The 20,552-nt window shown below is 43.2% G+C and overlaps 1 protein-coding gene across 7 annotated transcripts in view; it reads left to right on the top strand.

The window, feature by feature from the left end:
* Nucleotides 1–20,552, top strand: part of DAB1 (DAB1, reelin adaptor protein) — a 253,512-nt gene that overhangs the window by 168,090 nt on the left and 64,870 nt on the right. For all 7 annotated transcript variants that reach the window (XM_023759971.1, XM_023759973.1, XM_023759972.1 and 4 more), the window contains exon 4: nt 20,218–20,349. In XM_023759971.1, the coding sequence (XP_023615739.1) occupies nt 20,218–20,349 (132 nt within the window). The remainder of the gene's footprint in view (nt 1–20,217; nt 20,350–20,552) is intronic.

Below are 20,552 nucleotides of genomic sequence, written 5' to 3'. Positions count from 1 at the left end.
GAGTTTGAGTAGGAATCCCTAAAGGGAAGCTCCTCTGGCCGTGGTTTTCTATAAACATGCTTTTGTCACTGCAAAGATCATACTGCTTTGGTATGTGATTGCTTATGTGTCTCTTGCCTCACTAGATGGGGCGTTCATTGATAGCAGGGTACCTTGTTTATTTATCTCTGAAATAGTAGGCAGCATGGCACAGCGATTAAAAGCACTGGCTCTGCAGTCAGACAGATTCAAATTTCAGCTCCACCAACAGCAGCCTGGTGGCTTTGCATCACTAATTAACCTCTCTGTGCCTCAGTCACCCATCTCATAGAGTTGCTATGGGGATTAAGTAAGCAGGACCCTAGAAAGATGCCTGGCACATAGAAAATGCTCATTGGATGTCAGCTGTTATCCTCATCTCTGTACCCCTCATGCTCTGTGCAGTAGCTGGGCTACACAACACTAGACTACCAATCAGTGTTCGAGGGATGGAAGGATGAATGGATGAATGGGTGAATGAACAGCACGGCTATACTCCACAGCATGCATTGCTTATCTGAATCTATAGCGTTCTTTGTGTTTCAATGGCTCTGCCAGAATCCAGGCCTCCTCTTTGTTGGGACTTGAGGCTGCCCAGAGAGGATTGGACTTGGTTCAGATAGCTATCAGGAGAGACAAAGAGGTTTGCACATCAGGGACTGAAGTCGAGCCTTCGCGAATGTGCAAAACTGAGAATGGATGCAGAAGTCATTATTAACTCACACATTTAACAGGATGTTTGCCTTACAACAAATGGTGACTAATTAATATAACAGTTGATTATGTAGCTCCCTTAATTTGTTACTGGTTTTCAAGCACCAGAGTCATTACGCTAAAGGAGGACAGTGGCTGAGAAGCCCATGTACAAAACAGATTCTGAAAGATTCCACTCTCTTGGTTCCAAGCCCTGTTTGGACGTAGTCTTGTGTTTGGGTCTGACTTGGCAGCAGTTTACAAGTCCCCCTGTAGAAGTCAAACCCTGTGCCCTGGCAAGGTGAGAATGAGAGTCTGGCGTGGTGAGTAGGTGTGTGGAGGGGCTGTGGAGTCAGACTGCCTGGGTTCAAATCCTACCTCTGCTGCTGACGTCCAGAAATGCTGTTCCAATAGTAACTCCTTCACAAGGAAGTTAGAGGGATTAAAGTGTTTAAGACTTCTGGCATATGATTAAGGGCTGAAAAACATTTGATATTATTAGTCATAATCTACCTCCTGCTTTTCTCTCCAGCCTGTGTCCTTACGTTCTCCTCAGGGATCTGATTTCCCAAATTCCTCCTGCCCGATGACCCAGGCCTGCTCATGCTGTTCCCTGGGTCTCAGAGCTTCAGTAATTCATTAACATACCCCCGTACCCCACTGCACACACACACTGTCACCTCTCCCACCCAGCTTGGCATGCTCCTATTCATCCTACAAACCTCAGCCTAAGTCCTCTTTGAAGCACCCCTGCATCTGCTGGGTAGACGTGGGCACTCCATGTCCTGTACTGCTTTATCCCTTGCATATATTATGTTTCAATGACTGTAAAATCCTTCTTTTCCTCACATTTTAACATCTCTGCAATGAGGCTTTGGCTTGGTCTATAACATCTTGGATTCAGTGCAATACAGCACCTCCATGATAGCTTGTCCTGTCCCATATGTAGTATCATTATTTGTGCGTCTGAGCAAACTGAGGGTGGAGACTATGATGTATGGTCTTTGTATTCCTCGGCCCTAGAGAAGGCCCTCAGTCAGTGCTGCTAAACAAATAGGAGAATAAATGAACAACAATCTAGCTAGGAGCCTGATTTTGTTACACCATTTTTTTTGGATATATGCAAACTTCTGAAAAAAATAACCACAATATAGCACTCACTATGTGCCAGGCACCATTCACAGCAGGTACATATATTAATTAATTGATTCCGTTCATCTTCATGATAACCCGATGAAGTAGATTCTACTTTTATCTTCATTTCACAAATGAGGAAGTGGAGGTCCAGAGAGGTTAAGCAGCCTGCCCAAGATCCTGCTGCTAGGGGTGATGAAGCTGGGATTTTTAACCTAGTAAATCTTCCCCTTAGCCTCTGGCCTTTTATTGTTGTGACTGGATTGATTCAAAACTCCTTAATTGGGCATCCAGAGCCTTTCCTGCTCTGTCACTCACTCTCTGCCTGGACAAGCTGTGCACTCCAGCTGCCATGCCCTATTCTCATATCCTCAGTCAAGACAAGTGCAAATTGAGGAAGCTACTATATTTTGCAAATGTCACTTCTTTGCCTAGAATTATATTTTCCTTCCCTTGACCATCAATTTAAATACAGAACTGGCTTCAAAGCCCATCCCAATCCATCCTTCCTCCCATGATGTCTTCATAACCCACTCCTCCCTCCACGGAGTCCCTTTCCTTCTAACTCACTGTGTGTAGTAGCCTTTGAAAATTATATGTGTGCCCATTTATGCATCTGTAATGAACTTGTGTTAGAGTTTATGTTGTGTTGGCTTTTTCTAACCCTGTTTTCACCTTTGACTGTCAACTACTTGAGAATAGGGGCAGGTCTTAAATACTTTTAAGGTCCCCCAAAATCTTCCTATTCCAAAGCCCCAGAAGTAGTAAGCATGAAATCTGTTGATAAAAAAAATCTTATGAGAAACTATATCTGTATTATACAACCTATTATATTAACATTTTATATCACTCAACAATGTTTAGTGTCTACTGAGCACCCATGGTGTTCTAGGAACTGAGCTAGTTACCATTCCCCTTACAGCTCTTATTACTACTAATAATAGCACCTAACATGTATTGAGCACTTATACTTTCTCAGACATTGTACTAAGTAGCATATGCATCAGTTCTTTTAATCCCTACAAAACCCTATTATCTTCAATTTACAGATGAAATTGAGGCTCAGAAATATTAAATATTATGTCTTATAAACACCATGAGTGTTTGTTTTTGCTCATTTTTTTTATCCACCCAAAAGTTTCTGACTCTTTTGAGGTGCTCAATGAATATTTATTGATTGAGTAAATGGATAAACCAATGAGCTCATTTTTAAAATAGCCGTCTGGCCCCAGAGTCATCAATCATAATTATTATGCTACCCTGACTACCTCAGCCCTATTTTACAGATAAGGATATTTAGACTATGAGAAGTAAGGTACTTGTCCCAGTTCATGCAACTAAGAAATAGCAGAGTTGAGGAAATACTCAGGTCTATCTAACTATCCTTGAAAAAGAACATTTAGCCCAAGGGTAATTTTACTATGTGAATGGTCTATAGGATAGAGTTACAATGTGTCCTTTTTTCCCATCTTTCTCAAAGACCCCCAGGGCAGTCGACATTAGATATATTTAGTATATGAGCCTAAGAATTTCCCACTTTTTATGGAGTATTGTTTCAGCTCTCTAAAAAGGCCTCATGATTGCTCACAGTCTACTAGAACATTGATCTGTAAGTTGTAATCCTCATTTTTTTTTCATATCTTTAAACATGGAACAAGCCATAATCCCCGCGTGATAAATCAGAAACTTTTATATGGTGCAGTTTGAATTTTTTTCCTAGTATGGCTTATAAAATGCTTTCACAGGATGTTAGAGGTCAAAGGGACAATAGAAATCATCTGCCTAAGAAGTTCACTCCTGTGCTCCAGAGGCGCTGGGCTCCAGTTAGAGGACGATGGGTTCGGTGAGCTGTTTTCACATAGACCCAAGTTTAAATTCCACATGTTCCAGTTGAATCCTTACGTTTGTGAAAATTTGGTTAAGAATCTTAACCCCTCTGAGCTGTAGTTTCCTCCTTTTTAAAATTGGAATTATGTATAATACTAGAGGCCCGGGCATGAATTCGTGCACCAGTGGGGTCCCTCGGCCTGGCCTGTGGGATCGGGCCAAAACTGGCTCTCCAACATCCCCCGAGGGGTCCCGGATGTGAGAGGGCATAGGCCAGGCGAGGGACCCCACTGGTGCACGATCGGGGCCAGGGAGGGACGCAGGAGGTTGGACAGCCAGGGAGGGACCATGGGAGGGCTCTAGGGTGTGTCTGGCCTGTCTTACTCAGTCCCAATTGGCCAGACCCCAGCAGCAAGGTAACCTACTGGTAGGAGCATCTGCCCCCTGTTGGTCAGTGCTATTTGAACTAGGCCTGCAACATCACCTCTCTGAACCTCACTGCTCCTCTCTGTCAAATAAGTGATCATGACGCCTTCCTCACTGGCTTGTAATGAGAAGCAAGTTTGATCCCATAAGGCAAGCTGAGCATCAGGCACATGGGAGGTGCTCCGGAACGCCCCCTCCCAAGCCCCTGGATATTTCCTATTGTATCCCATGATGAAAACCCCGGGCTGCCTATTGGTTGGAATGCATGTCCTGAAGTGGGGAGAGGGCATTAGGAAGAAACCCCGGTGTCCTCCTTTCGCTCACCTGCTCGCAGGTGCACCGATGCGGGAGACCGTCCCTTCAGCAGGCGCCTTTGTTCTGCTGCAGTTGCAGGCGCTCAGCTAATCCTTCTGCTTCCCAGATGCTCCGGGAGCCGCTGTATTTTTAGCTCATCTCTTTTATGTGCCTCACTCCAAATACATCTTATTATTCATTTCAAAACTTGACAACTCCTATCACGTTGTCCCCTTGTTCCATTCTGATACACAAAGGAAGGATGGAATGTATCAGGCTCAAGCCCAGTTCTTCTGCTCAGTCCAGTCCAGAGCTTCCAGGATTTCTGGTCCCGTCCACTCATGGTCTCACTCTGGGCATCACGAGGACTCACTCACATCCTCATCTGCCTCGTGTTATAGAATGTGCAACTCCGTACCGTGGGCAGGTGCACTCAAGGGTGCCATACCTAGCAGTCACAGCCCAGTTCTGGGACAAGCACGTGGGAGTGAATAATAACAGCCTAGGTGAGCATTTCTAACATTAAGTTATTGGCTCAACAGATATTAGTTAAGTGCTGACTGTGCCCCAGGACATGTGTTAGGGGAGGACTTATATGTTGCATAAACAGAAAAGGTGGTACTTCATAGGCTGTGCTTTGAGTGACTTGGAGATGAGAATATCACATTTATTACGCACTTCCTGTGCTCTGGGCACCATGTATTCACTCATATAATTCTCATAAGCACTCTCGTGAGATGGACACAGTGATTTCCATTATACAGGTGAGAAAGCAAAGTCACAGGAAGGGGAAGTGACGAGCCCAGATGTCACAGCTTGTGATGGAGGAGCCGGGCTTTGCACCTGTGCTCTTAAGCACTGTCCATACTCCCTCTGGGACTCCCAGACTGCCTCCCCTTCCGGGGTCCTAACAGCTGAGGTGGTGCCTAAAGGCTCAGAGCTTGGGCCTTACTATAGTAGAGATTGCATTGCTGGTATGCTGTCAGGGACAAACACAGCTGGACATTAAAGTGGTGGAAACCGATTTTATTTAACTGACAGTAGGGGAAAGAGCTGAGCTCCAGTAGGATTTATGCAGCAGGACTGCATAAATGGGAAAATGAGGGAGAGGGAATAGTGGGAGCTTGTGCAGACAGCCCAGACTTGTGCAGAGCAGTTTAGAAAAATTAGAAAAGGTGGGCAGGTGAGGTTAGTCCACATTAAACTCACATGGGTTTACCAACTGATGTTCATCCAACCTCCCATGGAGACTGGGAGATGGGGCCCTCTGCAGCCTGTTGAAAGGCTCTACTGCAGCTGAGAATAACAGCAGAGTGGAGTACAAAGGAGCTAGCCAATTTCACCACCACCCTAATATTTTAAAATTGATTTTGAGAGAGAGAGAGAGAGAGAGAGAGAGAGAGAGAAACATTAATGTGAGAGAGAAACATTGATCAGTTGCCTCCTGTATGCATCCCGACCTGGGATCGAACCCACAACCTGGGTGTGTGCCTTCACCAGAAATCTAACCTGCCAGCCTTTGGTGTATGGGACAATGCTCCAACCAACTGAGCCACACCGGTCAGGGCACCACCCCAATTTTCTAACCAGGCCTTAAAAATCCTGCATCCCTCGCCCCTGCCTGCCTTCTCACTGCCACTTTCTGCCTAGCGTGTTATGGTCCAGTAATCCCAATCTGATTGCAGTTACCAATCTATAAAATGCTATTCTATAGCTTCCCATGTCTTTGTTATGCCTCTGGGTGAGGTGTCTTGATTCCTACTACCCCCATGGCCTCTAATTTTTACCTGGTCAAGTCCTATGAATTGAGTCCACTCAGGCCTCCATGCCTACCCTGTTCTTACCTTTGGTATAGCCTGAGCACAATATTCACTTATTCATTCCACAAATCATCACTGAGCCCCACAGTGTCTGTCACTGTGCTGGTGCTGGGGAAGCAGTGGTGAGCCAGGAACGGGCAAGGGATTTCTTTCCTAGTCTCCGCAGACTGATGGAGGAGACAGATATTAACCAGGGAGTTCATGCAAGAGAAGGGATAATTACAGACTGTGATATGTGGTAGGGAGAAAGGGAATGAGTTTCTTGGAAAATAGTAAACAAAGGCACCTAACCCCCTGTCTCCATAGAGAATATGAGCTCCTTACAGGCAAGGATCTGACCAGCTCTAGTGTTGTATTGCCAGCCCCCACCACAGTGCCTGACACAGAGGAGCCCCGTTACTAGAATTGAGTCTGGGGGCATGTCACAGCCAGGCCAATAGCTGGTGGTATTTTATGTAGGAAGCACTGAGCGACTAAGCCAGACCTCCTCACCTGTGCCCTGGGTGCAGCTGTCTCTGAGTCTGGCACAGAGATGAAAATATATTCCAGGAAGTATGGGAAGGAGGGATACATGAGCAGAGATCTGGGCAGAACCTGGCCATCACTGCCCTGAAGGAGATGATCTGATGTAGAAAAATGGGCATGAAGTTTGCAATCACACTGATGTTTAGCACCAGCTCCGAACACATTGATTAAACAGTGGTGGGGCACGTTGCTTAACCCCTCTGAGGCTCAGTCTTCTCACCTCTAACAAGGAAAAGATAGAGTGAGGGGTTAGAATATATTAGTTCATGCCAATGTTTCCCTCTGAGACCCTAAGGTGAGTTGAAGGTGATGGTGTTTGGCACATTTTCAATGAGGGGGCAACTTTGTGCTAAATTCTTTTACTGACAGTTAGTTTTCCACGGTAACAACCTAACAAATCATGGGGCCAATTAGTGTAAGAAAAACAACTGAGCCTGATACTCAGAGAGCTCAGCCCACTATGCCAGTGGTCTGGCGGCGCATGTGGGGAAATGCTGCACAGCACTAAATGGGAAGTAATTGGATAGATGTGGCTATAAATTGCACAGCCCTGCACACACACAGCCTCTGATTTAAGTAGCCAGGTCCGACGGTAATAGGGAAACTAAAGGGTTTGCCGTCCTGCATTGAAAAGCAGAGCAGAGCTGGCTGGGACCAGTCCTGCCCCTCATTTTAGAGACAAGAAAATTAAGGCTCACCGAGGGAGTAGAGACAAGACTAGATACCTAAGAATCTGTTGTTTCATCCCTGTATTCTCTTGGCAAACTCCTCAAATGAAGGTATCTGGAGATGAAACTAAGGAGATGACTGCATTCCTTTCCTAAGACGGCCATAACAGATGATCACAACTGAGTGGCTTATTGTCTCAGAGTCCTGAGAGGCAAGAAGTCTGAGGTGAAGGTTCTGGCAAGGTTGATGCCTTCTGAGGATAGTGAGAGGGATCTGTCCCATGCCTCTCTCCTGGTGTCTGGTGGTTTGCTGGCCATCTTTGGTGTTCCTTGACCTCTAGACACATCACCCCAATCTCGGCCTTCATATCTGCCAGGCATTCTCCTTGTGCATGTGGCTGTGTCCAATTTCCTCTTTCTATGAAGACACCAGTCCTATTGGGTTAGAGGCACACTCTATTCTAGTGTGACCTAATTTTAAATAATCCTATATAATAAAGAGCTAATATGCTAATTAGACTGAACAGCTGAATGACTGTCCGTACATCCTTCCAGACGACCATCTGGATGACCTTCTGAACGAAGCTGGGGCCAGCCAAAGCAGCCAGGGCTGTGAGGGCCGGTCGAGGCTGTGAGGGGCTGCGAGGGCCAAGCCCCTTGCACGAATTTTGTGCATCAGGCCGCTAGTTAATCTATAAGATCCCTATTTCCAAGGAAGGTCACATTCTGAAGTACTGATTTTAAGGACCTCAACATACAGATTTTGGGAGGGCACCATTCAACATGGAAAAATAACTGACAATTGAGATAACAGAATCTTTGATCTGGAGAGGAACTGCCGTTTATTAAGCATCACTAGGTGCCAGGCAGGATACTAAGAATTTTAGCAGCGTGATTTTATTTAGTTCTCACTCCAATCAAATGGAGTATTTATGGGACACCCAGGTTCAGAGATGCTGAGTGATTTGTCTAAGGTGACACAAATAGCACAGACCTGGATTTCAGATGCTGGCCTGTGTCTAATCCACAGTCATGTGTTTCCTTAGAACCCAAGTGTTTTAATAAAAAAGGGATCTTAGAATCCATATTTACTACCACCTTAATTTATAAATAAAGACGGCTTGACCTGGAATCCCAGCCTCCTCACCTCTAATCCAGCGCTCTTCCTGTTGGCTTCATTTTAGTCCATTCATTTTTTTGGTAAGTTTCTGTCTGGCATGCAAGGCTTCACTGTGACCAAGGCGGAGGTTAATTTCAGACTGGTTACAATGCAGAAAGTAATTTTCCATTAAATATAATCACCTCATTTCTGCAGTGACTTGTGGCAAAACATGCTGTTTCATTTCCATTCATTCACACTCATTTACCTACTTGCTGTAGAAATTTTACACCATAAGCTAAAATGTTGAAATCATTGGTTACATTACTGAACACCTACAATGGTTATTAGGATTCTTCATGCGGGAAGTAACAGAAATAAAAATAAGAATTTGAGGAGAGTGAAAAATATAGGCAGTTAAGATACATTCAAAATTGTGTTCAAGTGCACAGAGGCTGCCTGGGTCTGCAGCCGTCCCCGGGTCTACCTTTTATCAGCAGTGTGACCTGGGCAAGTACTCAACCTCGCTGTTACCTCAGCAGTACAAGCAGGGAAGTGACATGGAAGGCTGTTGGGTGAATGAAATAAATGGAGATTCTGTATGTAGAGGACTTGGCAGGATGCCTAGCATATAGTCAGCACTCTCTGAATCATACCCTTTTAAATATAATAAAAATAAAATCTGAATCCTTATGCATATTTGTAGAATCTTCCAAGTTTGGGATATTTTTCCCCCCAGAGTTTCAGAAGTGTAAATTTTTCTCACATTTAGTCAACCTGAACTATTAAAAATGTGGTTGTAGAAAATAGAAAAGTACTGGTTGATGTTTATTTATGCCATAGGAATGCAAGGACAAAGAAAACTCTAACTTTAAGAACTTCTAAGCCACTAAACGACCTTCTGTGTTGGACCAGTGGTTACCTGATGGAATTGATAAAAGCCTTTTGTCTGCATCCTACTTGCAATTAAGTCTTTGAAGTGATCAGTGCCTTGATTTCTCCTGTTCTCAGAGAGAGGAAGAGGGAATGGGAGGTAGAGAAGGGAGCATGCTAAGATTTATGTTTTTCTCCAACATATTTTTATGAAAACATTTAAATAAACAGAAAACTTTACCTTTTGCCATATTTGCTTTCTCCGACTCTCTCTCTAGATAGGTTAAGTGATCAATGAATAGACAGCTAGATAATAAATAGCCATGTTAGGTGTGCTCCTTGCTGCTGGGGTTTCATTGTTTCTAGGTACTTCCTGTGAACAGTGCTAGGAATATAGTTTTCAAATCATGAGTTCATATTGATATTTCCAATTAAAATGTAAAATGATTAGGTCATTTCTTAATTTTATATTTGCATATCATTTTTCTTGCACTGAGAATCTTGCTTTCTAATACTATGCATTTATTTTATGCTAATATGTACCCAAAGCAAATTCAAAATTTCAATTCCAATATTAATTACTACTAACAATAAACCAGGCATAGACTTGCGTGTCGATGAGACTTTCTGAAAGCCCTTGTTAGCCTGATATCTCTTGGGCAAGTCACTTCTTTCTGAGACTGTCTTCTGTTGTCTAAAATAAGGATAATGATGATTATTGTGTTGTTTGGAAAGCTCTTGGTTTGCAAGTAATATGAAACTCACCTCAGTCTTACACAACAGAAGGAATTCACTGATTTATATAACTGGAAACTACAGGGTTAAATTTCTCTGGATCAGGAGGCCCAGGTTCTTAGATGAGGCTATAAAGTTTGAAACTCTCTCTTGAACTCTTAGCTCTTTCTCTTTCCCACCACCCTTTGGCTACTCCTAAACTATTATCCTGTCCGCTCTAAGGAAGACCTCACCTGAGGGAACCATGCTTGGCAATTGAACACTATGTAACGTAGCCATTACATTGATCATTTTAATCTAGGTTGCCTGAGACAACATCCAAGGTATTAAAAGCCTACCATCTACCAGATCCACTGCTAGGCATGTCAAGTAATCTTCCTCACATCTCTGTAAGGGAGGGACTGTTCCCATTTTGTAGGTGAAAAAACTAAGGCCCAGTGAGATAAGGTGACTTGCCCATGGCCTCAAAGCTGAGATTCAGATCCTTCCATCACACTTCATGCCTTTGGAGGTGGGGACAAAACAGCACAATGTACAAACTACTCTGCGTATGTAGCAGAAAAGAAGCCCTCCGCCTGCCTTCACACACACACACACACACACACACACACACACACACCACTGTGGACTTTTGAGAGCTCTAACTGCATATTAAACCATCTCTGGGGCCTAGTGTACCCTTGTACCTAAGGGCTTTGGGGGAGGAATGAGAATGGAGTGAGAACAGACAGCTAGGCCAGCCCACCACCAACTGTGGCTATGCTGTAGCCACATCGTAGGTCATGGGACATGGAGTTTGGATTGAACTCCAGTGTTAGGAAATTAGTGTTTCACATAGAAGCCTGTTTTCTTTTAACATGGTTTTTACATCTCCTGCACTGAAATCTGCTTCGTTGTCACTCTGGTGATTGCTAATTGATGAAGCACACCTGGCTCCACTTGGCCTGTTAGACAAATTTAAACACAAATCATGGGTCTAGGATGCTCTCAGCTGGTTAACTGGTTCATCTCTCTATTTTTAGGTCAGGGCTTCAGTCCCATCTTCTAGTGCCGTGTGTTTATGACATGTGTGTAGAGAGTGACTAAGAAGCTGTCTTTTATAGCTGTCATCTTGTTATAAAACTTAAAAAGGATTTAAAGAAGTGTCGAGAGCAAACAAGGACATGAGAATTTATTGGATCCAATCTCCTTATTTTCACAGCTGAGGAAAGGAAGACTGGAGAGGGAAACAGAGGCACAAATAAGCAAAGAGTCAGTGAGGTTGGGGGGGTGTGTTTCTGGGAAGACTTGGACTCAAGATCCTATTGACATTCATTCATTCAAAATATTCATTTAAATATGGCAGTCTCAAAGAGATAGAAAGTAGAATGTGGTCGCCAGGGTTGGGGGCAAAGGAGGGAAGGGGAGTTAGTGTTTAATGGTGGATGGTCTGTTGGGGAAGATGAGAAAGTTCTGGACAGAGATGGCGGTGATGTTGCAGAACAATATGAATCTACTTAATACCACAGAACTATAAACTTAAAATGGTAAACGTATGTATCTTCACCACAATAAAAATATATATGTACTGAAGTCCTACTGTATGTCAGGCACCATACTTAATGTTCAGGATCGCCTCCAGTATATTCGCCACAAACATCTTTGCTATAAACATCTTTGCATTTTCACTGCAAACATTTTTGTGGTATAATTAATTGGCCATAAGATGATTCACCATGAAATATAAGATAGCTGGTTGACAGTTTGGTTTGCTTTTGGCAGATTTAATGTATGTAAGCTGGTTGTCAGTTTGGTGTCATGTCTCCATTATATTTTATCAAGCTGAGCCTTCATAATGGGCTATACGGTGACGAGGAGATGTGGTGGTCTTAAAATAGTGCATGATGACAACTATGTGTAAACCAGATTGCAAGCCTACATGTTGAGTCAGATTGCATACTAAGCTTAAAAATGATAACACAGATTGCAAATCCTTTGGTGAACATATTATCCCCTCCTTCCCATTAAAACCAAAAGTTTACCAAGCTACAGAAAACGTAAAATAGGCAACTACTAATTTACAACAGTCTGTGAGAGCATTAATTATATTTTTAGTTGGAAACTGATACCTCTCTTAATGAAGGAAGAAATTGAAGCAAAAAAGGGAAAGTGCATTGCCGAACAAAGAAACGAATCAAGTCCAAAAAAAATGTATAATGCTATGAACAAAAGACCTTAAAGATTTTTTTTGCAATAGTCGTTTTTAAATCACATTATTAATAGTTTGTTTTGTTGTGTCATTTTTAATGTTCCTCTTTTATTTTTTATTTTATCTTTAATGACAAAATTTCCTTCTGGCCAATTAGTTGTGTAGCGAAAATGCTTGTGGCCAAATGTCAAGAAGCACTAAGGATAGGAAGATGAGAAAAAAAGATATTGTTGCTGCCACCGCCCTGGAACTGACTCTATGTATGTGGCCCACTTGGGAAATCCAGAAAGCTGAGAGGTCTTGCAGCTTGGGGACCAGGTCTCTGCAGGAAATTCAGGGGCACTTTTGAGAACAGACATCTGTCCTGAGGTCTGAAGGAGAAGGAGCTGAGCTTTCCAGGCAGATGGACTAGCATGTGCAAAAACCTGGGGTGGAAGTATGATGCTTTTGAGGAACTGGAGAATGGCCAGATAGGGGAAAACAAGGCCAGGTCACGAGAGGTCAGGCAGGGGCCCTGGCAAAGGTTTTTGCCTATTTTATATTTTCCATAGCTTGGTAAACTTTTGGTTTTACCCTAAAAGCAATGAGGAACTTGTAATATGGTTTAAGCCTATGAGATTGACCTAATTAAATCTGGCAGATTTTCCCTCAGTCCCTTCACACTCTGGTGTAACTATTAGAAAAAGTGGATGAGTAGGGTCTGGGGCTACTGTGTGAATCCAGGCCAGAAATCATGGCTATGACCTAGGTCTGGTGGTGGAGATAGAAAGGAATGGCCAAGGTCAAAGGTGTTTGGGAGTGAAAATGACAAGACTTGATTATGGGGGGGTGAGAAGGGCGGAAGCTCAAGGCTGGTTGTAGAAATGAATGATGGTGCGCACACTAAATTCACCAAATTCAAATATGTGCATTTTTCTTTAATATTTGTTAGAATTTTAATACATATTAGTATTTTATATAGTTAGTATAAATCAGTATAAAATTGTTAAAAATCTATATATAGATAGGTCAACTGGTCACTATGACATGCACTGGCCACCAGGGGGCAGACTCTCAACGCAGGCAATGCCCCCTGTTGGTCAGTCACTGCGCTCACAAAGCCAACCTCCCAGAGTCAGCCAACCTCCTGTGGTCCCTCACCCTGGCCGGCCCCAATTGGCTCGATTGCCATCACCAGTCAGGCCAAGGAACCCCACCTGTGCACGAATTTGTGCACCTGGCCTCTAGTTATAAATAAGCAAGAAGCAAGATTTTAAAAATCAGTAGTAATCCACCACTTGAAAGAACCCTTGTTAAGATTGTATTGGATACATTTCCAGATTTTTCATACACACACACAAACACATACACATGGAAATGCATACTTTTATTTTTAAAAACAGGAGTATATTAAATATACTATTTTATGGTATGCTTTTGATGCATTCAACAAGATATTATGATTATACTTCCACCACAAAAAATAAATTATGTCCCGAAGATGACTTTCAGTGACTGCGTATTATTTCATCGTATAGAGAAATGCAATTTCTTCAACCAGTCAGTTAATGTTCAGCATTTCTAATTTTTCACTGGTCTAATAGCACTTCGGGGAATATCTTGCATCCAAATCTTTGCCCACATCTTACATTATTTACAGATAATTGAATTTCTACAAGAAGATTCATAGGGTCAAAGTTTATGCATGTTTTCAAGGCTTTGAAACATACAGCCGGTCTGCCCTCCAGAAAAGTTGCACTAAATCACACTTCAACAAATAACAAAAATCACCATAATGGCCAACACTTACATAGCTCTTACTATGAGCTTTGCACACTTCCAGGCCATTTACATATACTCACTCATTAATCCTCCTAACAGGACCACAGAGAGGCACTACTATTATCCCCATTGTACACAGAAAACCAGGAGCCCAAGGAAATACCTGTTTCCCCACACTTTTGTCTACACTGAGTGGGAACCTTTATTTTCTCTTTTTTTGGGGGGGAAGGTGATGGCATTTCATTAATATCTGATATAGTTTATATGAATCAGTGTAATATTTTCAACAACCTTTTAGGTTCTATATCATTCTTTATATTATAAAAGGAGAGAAAATAAGGTACAAAAAGTTAGAGTGATGTACCCAATGCTACACATCTGATAAAGGAAAGAGCTTAGATTTGAAGTGTGTTCTCTCTGGTTCCAGAGTCCATATTCTTTCTTCTGTTATCACACTGCCTCCTCAGCTAGAGGCTAGGGTATTTGGAAATTTAGTCTAGTTCTTGAGTAAAACTTCTGGAAGATCTTAGGATGGGAACTCTGGGAAGAATTCACTCTGACCTTCTCCATATAGCATATGATGATGGGGTGTCTGGGGCTGGTACAGAGGTTGCCTCCCAGCCTCATTGGCGCTGTGATGCAGCAAACACATCCAAAAATATGTTAGAAGAGAGAAAGGCCTTTATAATGAGCTTTTGTCTTGTGAGGTTTTAACTACTGTAATTGCCTATAATGTGAAGGAGTGTATTTTTCTATATGTCTGTTTTTATTGTGTCTATCTGCATACTTGCTTTTTTATTTTGTTTTGTTTTGTTTTTAACTCACTGGAATCCTGGTGGGTATTTTTCCTGTGAATAGTTTTGCCTACTCATATGCATACATACATACACACACACACAATAATAATATGAAGGCTAAATGTGAAGGCTAAATGGAGTAGAATTTATTCTTTACAAAAAACTAGTGGTGAAGTCTGAGCTGATGACTTTCTAATCCATACTGTATTTAATTGGCTGTATTGAACCATGGTACAAATTAAGTCTTCTCTGTAATTTATTCTGTCAGATGGTAACCCTCCAAACAATTTGATACTTCATTTAAACATTGGTAAATGGCTCATGGAAATGCTAATGAAAAAAAAAAGATTTAGTGATGATCAGATACGAAACCCTCTGTTCACAAAATGAATCCTGTGTGAAATGTCTTGAATTAATCTGATTCAATCATTCATTGAACATTTATTGAGCAACTACCTTGTGCAATGTATGTCTTCAGATGCTTGGTTCTTCCTTTCTTCTTTTTTTAAAAAATTTATCAAACATTATCGAGCATTTATAGTTCAAAAGGAACAGTATTAGGAGCTAGGATAAGATTGAGGAGGACCAGAAATCAATCTTTCTTTTTAGGAGCTCACATCCCCATAGTGGAGAGAAAGTATGTTCTTGGGACCTAGAGGTTTTGCATGCTTAGTTCTTTCTGCCTAGGATGCTCTTTCCCCTAATTTTCTGGGGGCTCCCCTTTTATCCTTTGATGTTGGGTTCAAGGTCAGCTCCTTTGTCAAAACTTCTCTGACGCCATTCCTCATTCCTACTCTGACCCCAAGTAACATCCTACTCACACATTTACTATAAAGCTTGTCTTGCTGTAGTGTCTTTGCTTCTCTGTGTTATGCGATTATTAGGTCCTTGAGGGAGGGACTCCATTTTAATCATCTGGATAGATGTAGCACTTAGTATGAGGCCTGGAACATAACAGCTTCTCAAGAAATACATATGGTGTGAAATACTGGATGAATGGATAAATGTGAAACAAAATTAAGAAGTATGAAGCATCCCAGATAGAAGAACAAATGCAATGCAATGAGATCTAGAGACAGGTATTACGACTAAGGGGAATGGGACAGTCATGGATGAGCAGGATGTGGGAGCCAGGCCTCGAAGCATAGATGTGATGTAGTTATGTGGAGTCGATGAAGTGTGAGTCAGGGCTGAAGAGCGAGATCAGCGTGACCAATGGCACAGCGTGACCAATGGCACAGGGAAAGTACAGACCCTGAAGTGGGAGCGATGAGTTCTTTAGATTATCTGCAGCCAAGGTTACCCTGAAGTTCACTCACAAAAGGAAGATCAGACTGGATTGAGGAGTTTGATCTCTGAATTGCCCTTGGAATTGTTCAGTAACAATTTTCATCCACAAAGTAATGCAGAGGGTTCTGAGCAGGAAGAGTAAGTAAAGCTGTGGCAGAGAGATGGGGTGTTCTTGAAGACTCTTTTTTGTTAAGAATTTTTATTGATTTTTGAGAGAGAGAGAGAGAGAGAGGAAGGGAGAGTGAGAGGGAGAGAGAAACATTGACATGAGAGCGAAACATCAATTGGCTGCCTCCTGCACTCCCCCTAGCAAGGATAGAGCCTGCAACCCAGGCCTGTGCCCTGACTGGGAATCGAACCAGCAGCCTTTTGGTTCATGGGGCAATACCCAACCAACTTAGCCACACCAGCCAGGGTAAAGCCTCTATTTTTAAAACCTGAAACTGGCTTTGATTTTTGGCAGTGCTTTAATATCTAGACTAAGTTTTTCCAAAACAAAAATTGTGTTTTCAAAAGAGATGTGGAAGAAGGATGACCAGAATCCTCCCCATTCCCCTCAAGCCCGGGAATTTCAGATACTTCCAGAACAACCCATGAGGTCCCAGGAACTCCCCACGGAAACCTGGGATGAAGCAATGCTTCTCTCCCTCACCTCATCTGCTCACGGAGGGCCGGGCTTCCAAGAGCCACTTCCAGATCATGCTGGCTTGTCCTTTTTCTTTAAGATCCTTATAGCTGGCCTTTACTCAGACCTGATTTATGACCTTCTCTGACCTCAGATACCTGCTGAAATCCAGAACAGCCTCAGCTGTGCTTCCCTATCCAGCAATCAATCCCTTTTTCATCCCAGTTTGTCAGGGGTCATGGTTTTGTGAGAGAGACACATCAACTGGTTGCCTCTCACATGCACCTCGACCAGGGCCGGGGACCAAGCCTGCAGCCGAGGCGTGTGCCCTTGACCTGACTAGGGAGCCGGGAGTCTAAGAAAGAAGGCCTTGATTCTATGTAATCTTGTTTCCTTTTCTTCATTCTTTGTCATCCTGAGTAGGGAGAATAGGACCTGGTTTTAGTACTGGGCCTGCCAGAATTCTCTCAGTTCTTTTATGAATAAACTCAGAGTTGAAGTAGATGATGTTTAAGGCTCCGACTGTCTTTGATTGTGCTGCTAAAATCTACTGGAAGACCCGAAGCAATTTTGAGGCTCAATGAACAAGTATTTGCAAGATCCTCTGAGTTGCCAAGATGAATGCGATAATACGACTGTGGGATTAGCAGGATTCTAATGTATTTGTATTTCCAAGTGTCTATATTATATCTGCACGGTTAAGGTTGTGGAAAGTGGAGACACATCCCCTCACGGACTCTTAGTTTCCAAATGAATGAGCTACTTTCTGAGCATTCCTTTTTAACATGTCATAAAATTAACTGTGGAAAAAGACAATGTTACAAATATCTTCAAGCACTTTATGCACACACGCAGCTACACTTTGCAAGGCAATATGAGGTATCATCAGGCATTAAAAATGTTTTGATTTTAAAACACTTAATGAGGATTCTCAGGTAAATTACATCATCTCTGTCTGCTGCCTTGCATCTTAGGTGATATGTTACTATTGCACAATCATCGCCAAATCTAATTCCACCAGGAAGACTTCTAATCGCGGTTTAATTTTAGAGCAATATTCCACTTGGCAATCAATAAGCTACTGTCGTCAAACTTTGATTTAATAGGAGACGTGGATAACATCCTCCACATTATGCAGAGAGAGGACTACTTTCAGGAAAGGGAGAGGAGAAAGTCTTTGTCTCCCACTTCCCCTGCTGCCTACCATTGGCGCTCACAAAAGCCTATAAATCAATACCCCCACATAGTGTGAATATAAGTCTCATCAATTTTACATCATTAACACCATGAAAAAGCTACCGCTTTTTGAGCAGTTTTCTTCTGCTGGCTAAATATGTGCTCTTAATAAAACAAGGATGAATGGATTCTGATTATTCTCCTAACAAACACTTCTTTCTTCACCAACCTTGTTTTTGTTGAAATCCACTGGAATTATACAGTGAGGTCCACTATAGTGGCTAGGGATACTGGGCACTGACAACACCCTCCAGGCATGAAGTCCAGTGGGCAGTGGGCAACCTGGACAGGGTATGATGCTGAAGGGAGCCTCGCAAGGGGAGTACAGAGGTTAGTGCATGGTCAGAATCGGGAAGGGTAAGGTGTGGCAGCAGATTCTGCAGGGACGATTCACAGTCAGAAGCCTGGAAAGGTGGCACCAGCCTGGGAAGAGATGTTTTGGAAGACCTGGGCCAGTGGTCCAGAACTAAGGTGATGACTGGCATGAGAAGCAGATGTCCACTGTCCTCAGAGGCTGGTTGTGTGCTGTGAGGTTCTGATGGCTCACGGATCCAGGGAAATAGAACAAGACCTTAGAGAACATCTAGTCCAGTGGTTCCCGATGTTTTCATGACATAGTTCCCATTGTGTGCCATGTCTTCCTCCATGGGCTCAGTAAGGAGGAAGATTTGTGTTCCCCCCCAAAAAATAGAATGCATTGATAGTCATTCACTTTCCTATTTGAATTATTTGAACCCATAATGAATTTCCAATGAGAATCTGCTCTAAGATTAGCTAAGGAGCACAGCTACCTGGTACAATCCCAAATAAACTTGGCATTTTCATTTGCATGCACAATGAAATGTGCAGTCTTACCTGGAATAATTATTCATTTCTGTTTAGGTTTTTTAGATGTTTAAAATTGCTTGGGAGTTCTTTTTATTACCTTTAATGACCCAGTAGGTCCAGGACTTTGGATTAGGAGTCACTGATCTGATACAAACATCTCATTTGATAGAGGAATGCACTGAGGCCCATATAGTGAGTGCCTTATGTCCACACAGTGGCTAGAATTCAAGCTTCTTAATAGCCAGCATGATGAAAAGGCCCTTCAAGTTATAAGGATCTTAAGCAGGTGCATACATAACCCTGTACACAGAGTACTGCTTAATGAGTATTTTTTTAGGTACACTTAATAGGCAAATGGTTGTAAAGTCACTATCACCAACAGGATGGTGAACATTATTTGTTGAAGCTTAGACAATCAAGGCAGGGAGGTCAGTCTCAAAAGATTTTCAAATTACTGACCAGCTATCCCAGTTTACCTTATTCAACAACTTGGGACAGGCACAGTGCAAGGTTCTGGGGTGACAGAGATGAGGAAGACAGACCTGGTGGGGAAGACAGGCAAGGGACCAGGCAAATATGTCAGAGAAGAAGGTCTTGGGAAGCAGGCCCCTGGGGAGCTGTATGTGAAGAGTCCATCAGGAGTTTCACCATCACTGGGACTGACATTCCATGGAAACACAGAAGGGAGGAGTTACTCCTGCAGGGAGAGGGAGGGCGAGCCTCGCTCAGGGGAGGTGTCAAGAGGTGGTGCTATTTCAAATGGCCTTTGAAAGAGGAATAAGATTCGAACCAGTGGATAAAAGAACAGGCAGAGAGAGGGGGACCAATTCGTGAACAGCCTGAGATATGGAGGACCCCACGTCTAGCCTAGATGGTGATTTTGGACAAGTTAGAGAAAGGGGTTTGTTCCTCAAGACAATCAGTCACCATCTGTGAGAACATCGTAGCCATGCAAAGGCACGGTTCTATGATTGTGAATGGTGCCCCTGTGGCCGTGCAGGGTAGGTCTTCCGCCTGGTATGTGAGTGTGTTACATATCGAGCCAGAACTCGAGCTGGGCTGTGTCAGGAAGAAGGATGTAGCAGAAACCTCCGCCACTGAGTGGAGCTGACTGGCTCGGCAGGCTGAAGGAAGCCGGCACACAGGCGCTCAGCCGGCGTATGAGCAGTCCTGTTTACCTCTCTGGTCACAGCACTAAGACCTTGGAGGGGAGCCTCCCTCTCTCACGGGCAGGCACAGCTCGCTTTCCTTCCATCTGGACCAAACAGCTTTTCCCAAGCCCTGCGGGCCTGTTCACACGTAGCCGAAATGCATCTCTCATTGATTAACAGCTCGAAGGGAAAGTCCCCTCAAAGATGCTCTTCCTTTTGTCTCTCGCAGGCCCTTCAGCATCACCATGCTGTTCACGAAATTTCCTACATTGCAAAGGACATCACAGACCACCGGGCCTTTGGCTACGTGTGTGGGAAGGAAGGGAACCACAGATTTGTGGCCATAAAAACAGCCCAGGCGGTGAGTACCCCATCCAGAGAGGGCACCTTCCCTTGTGACTTGAGGGGACAGTCGCACTGCTGCTCTCCGCATTGCTGCTCTCTGGAAGCCCACTGTGATGTTTGCCCCAGCGATGCCGGTACTCAGGCTCCCATCGAGAAAAGATACACAGCCTGGAAGCGGGAAAACACACTCATGCCCATCCGGTTTTGTTGTTGTTTTTA

This window comes from Myotis lucifugus, unplaced genomic scaffold (genome assembly GCF_000147115.1).
Source record: "Myotis lucifugus unplaced genomic scaffold, Myoluc2.0 scaffold_168, whole genome shotgun sequence".
In the NCBI taxonomy this organism is placed as follows: domain Eukaryota; kingdom Metazoa; phylum Chordata; class Mammalia; order Chiroptera; family Vespertilionidae; genus Myotis; species Myotis lucifugus.
The sequence above is the reverse complement of the archived record's forward strand: the minus strand, read 5'-3'. Positions and strand labels throughout refer to the sequence as shown.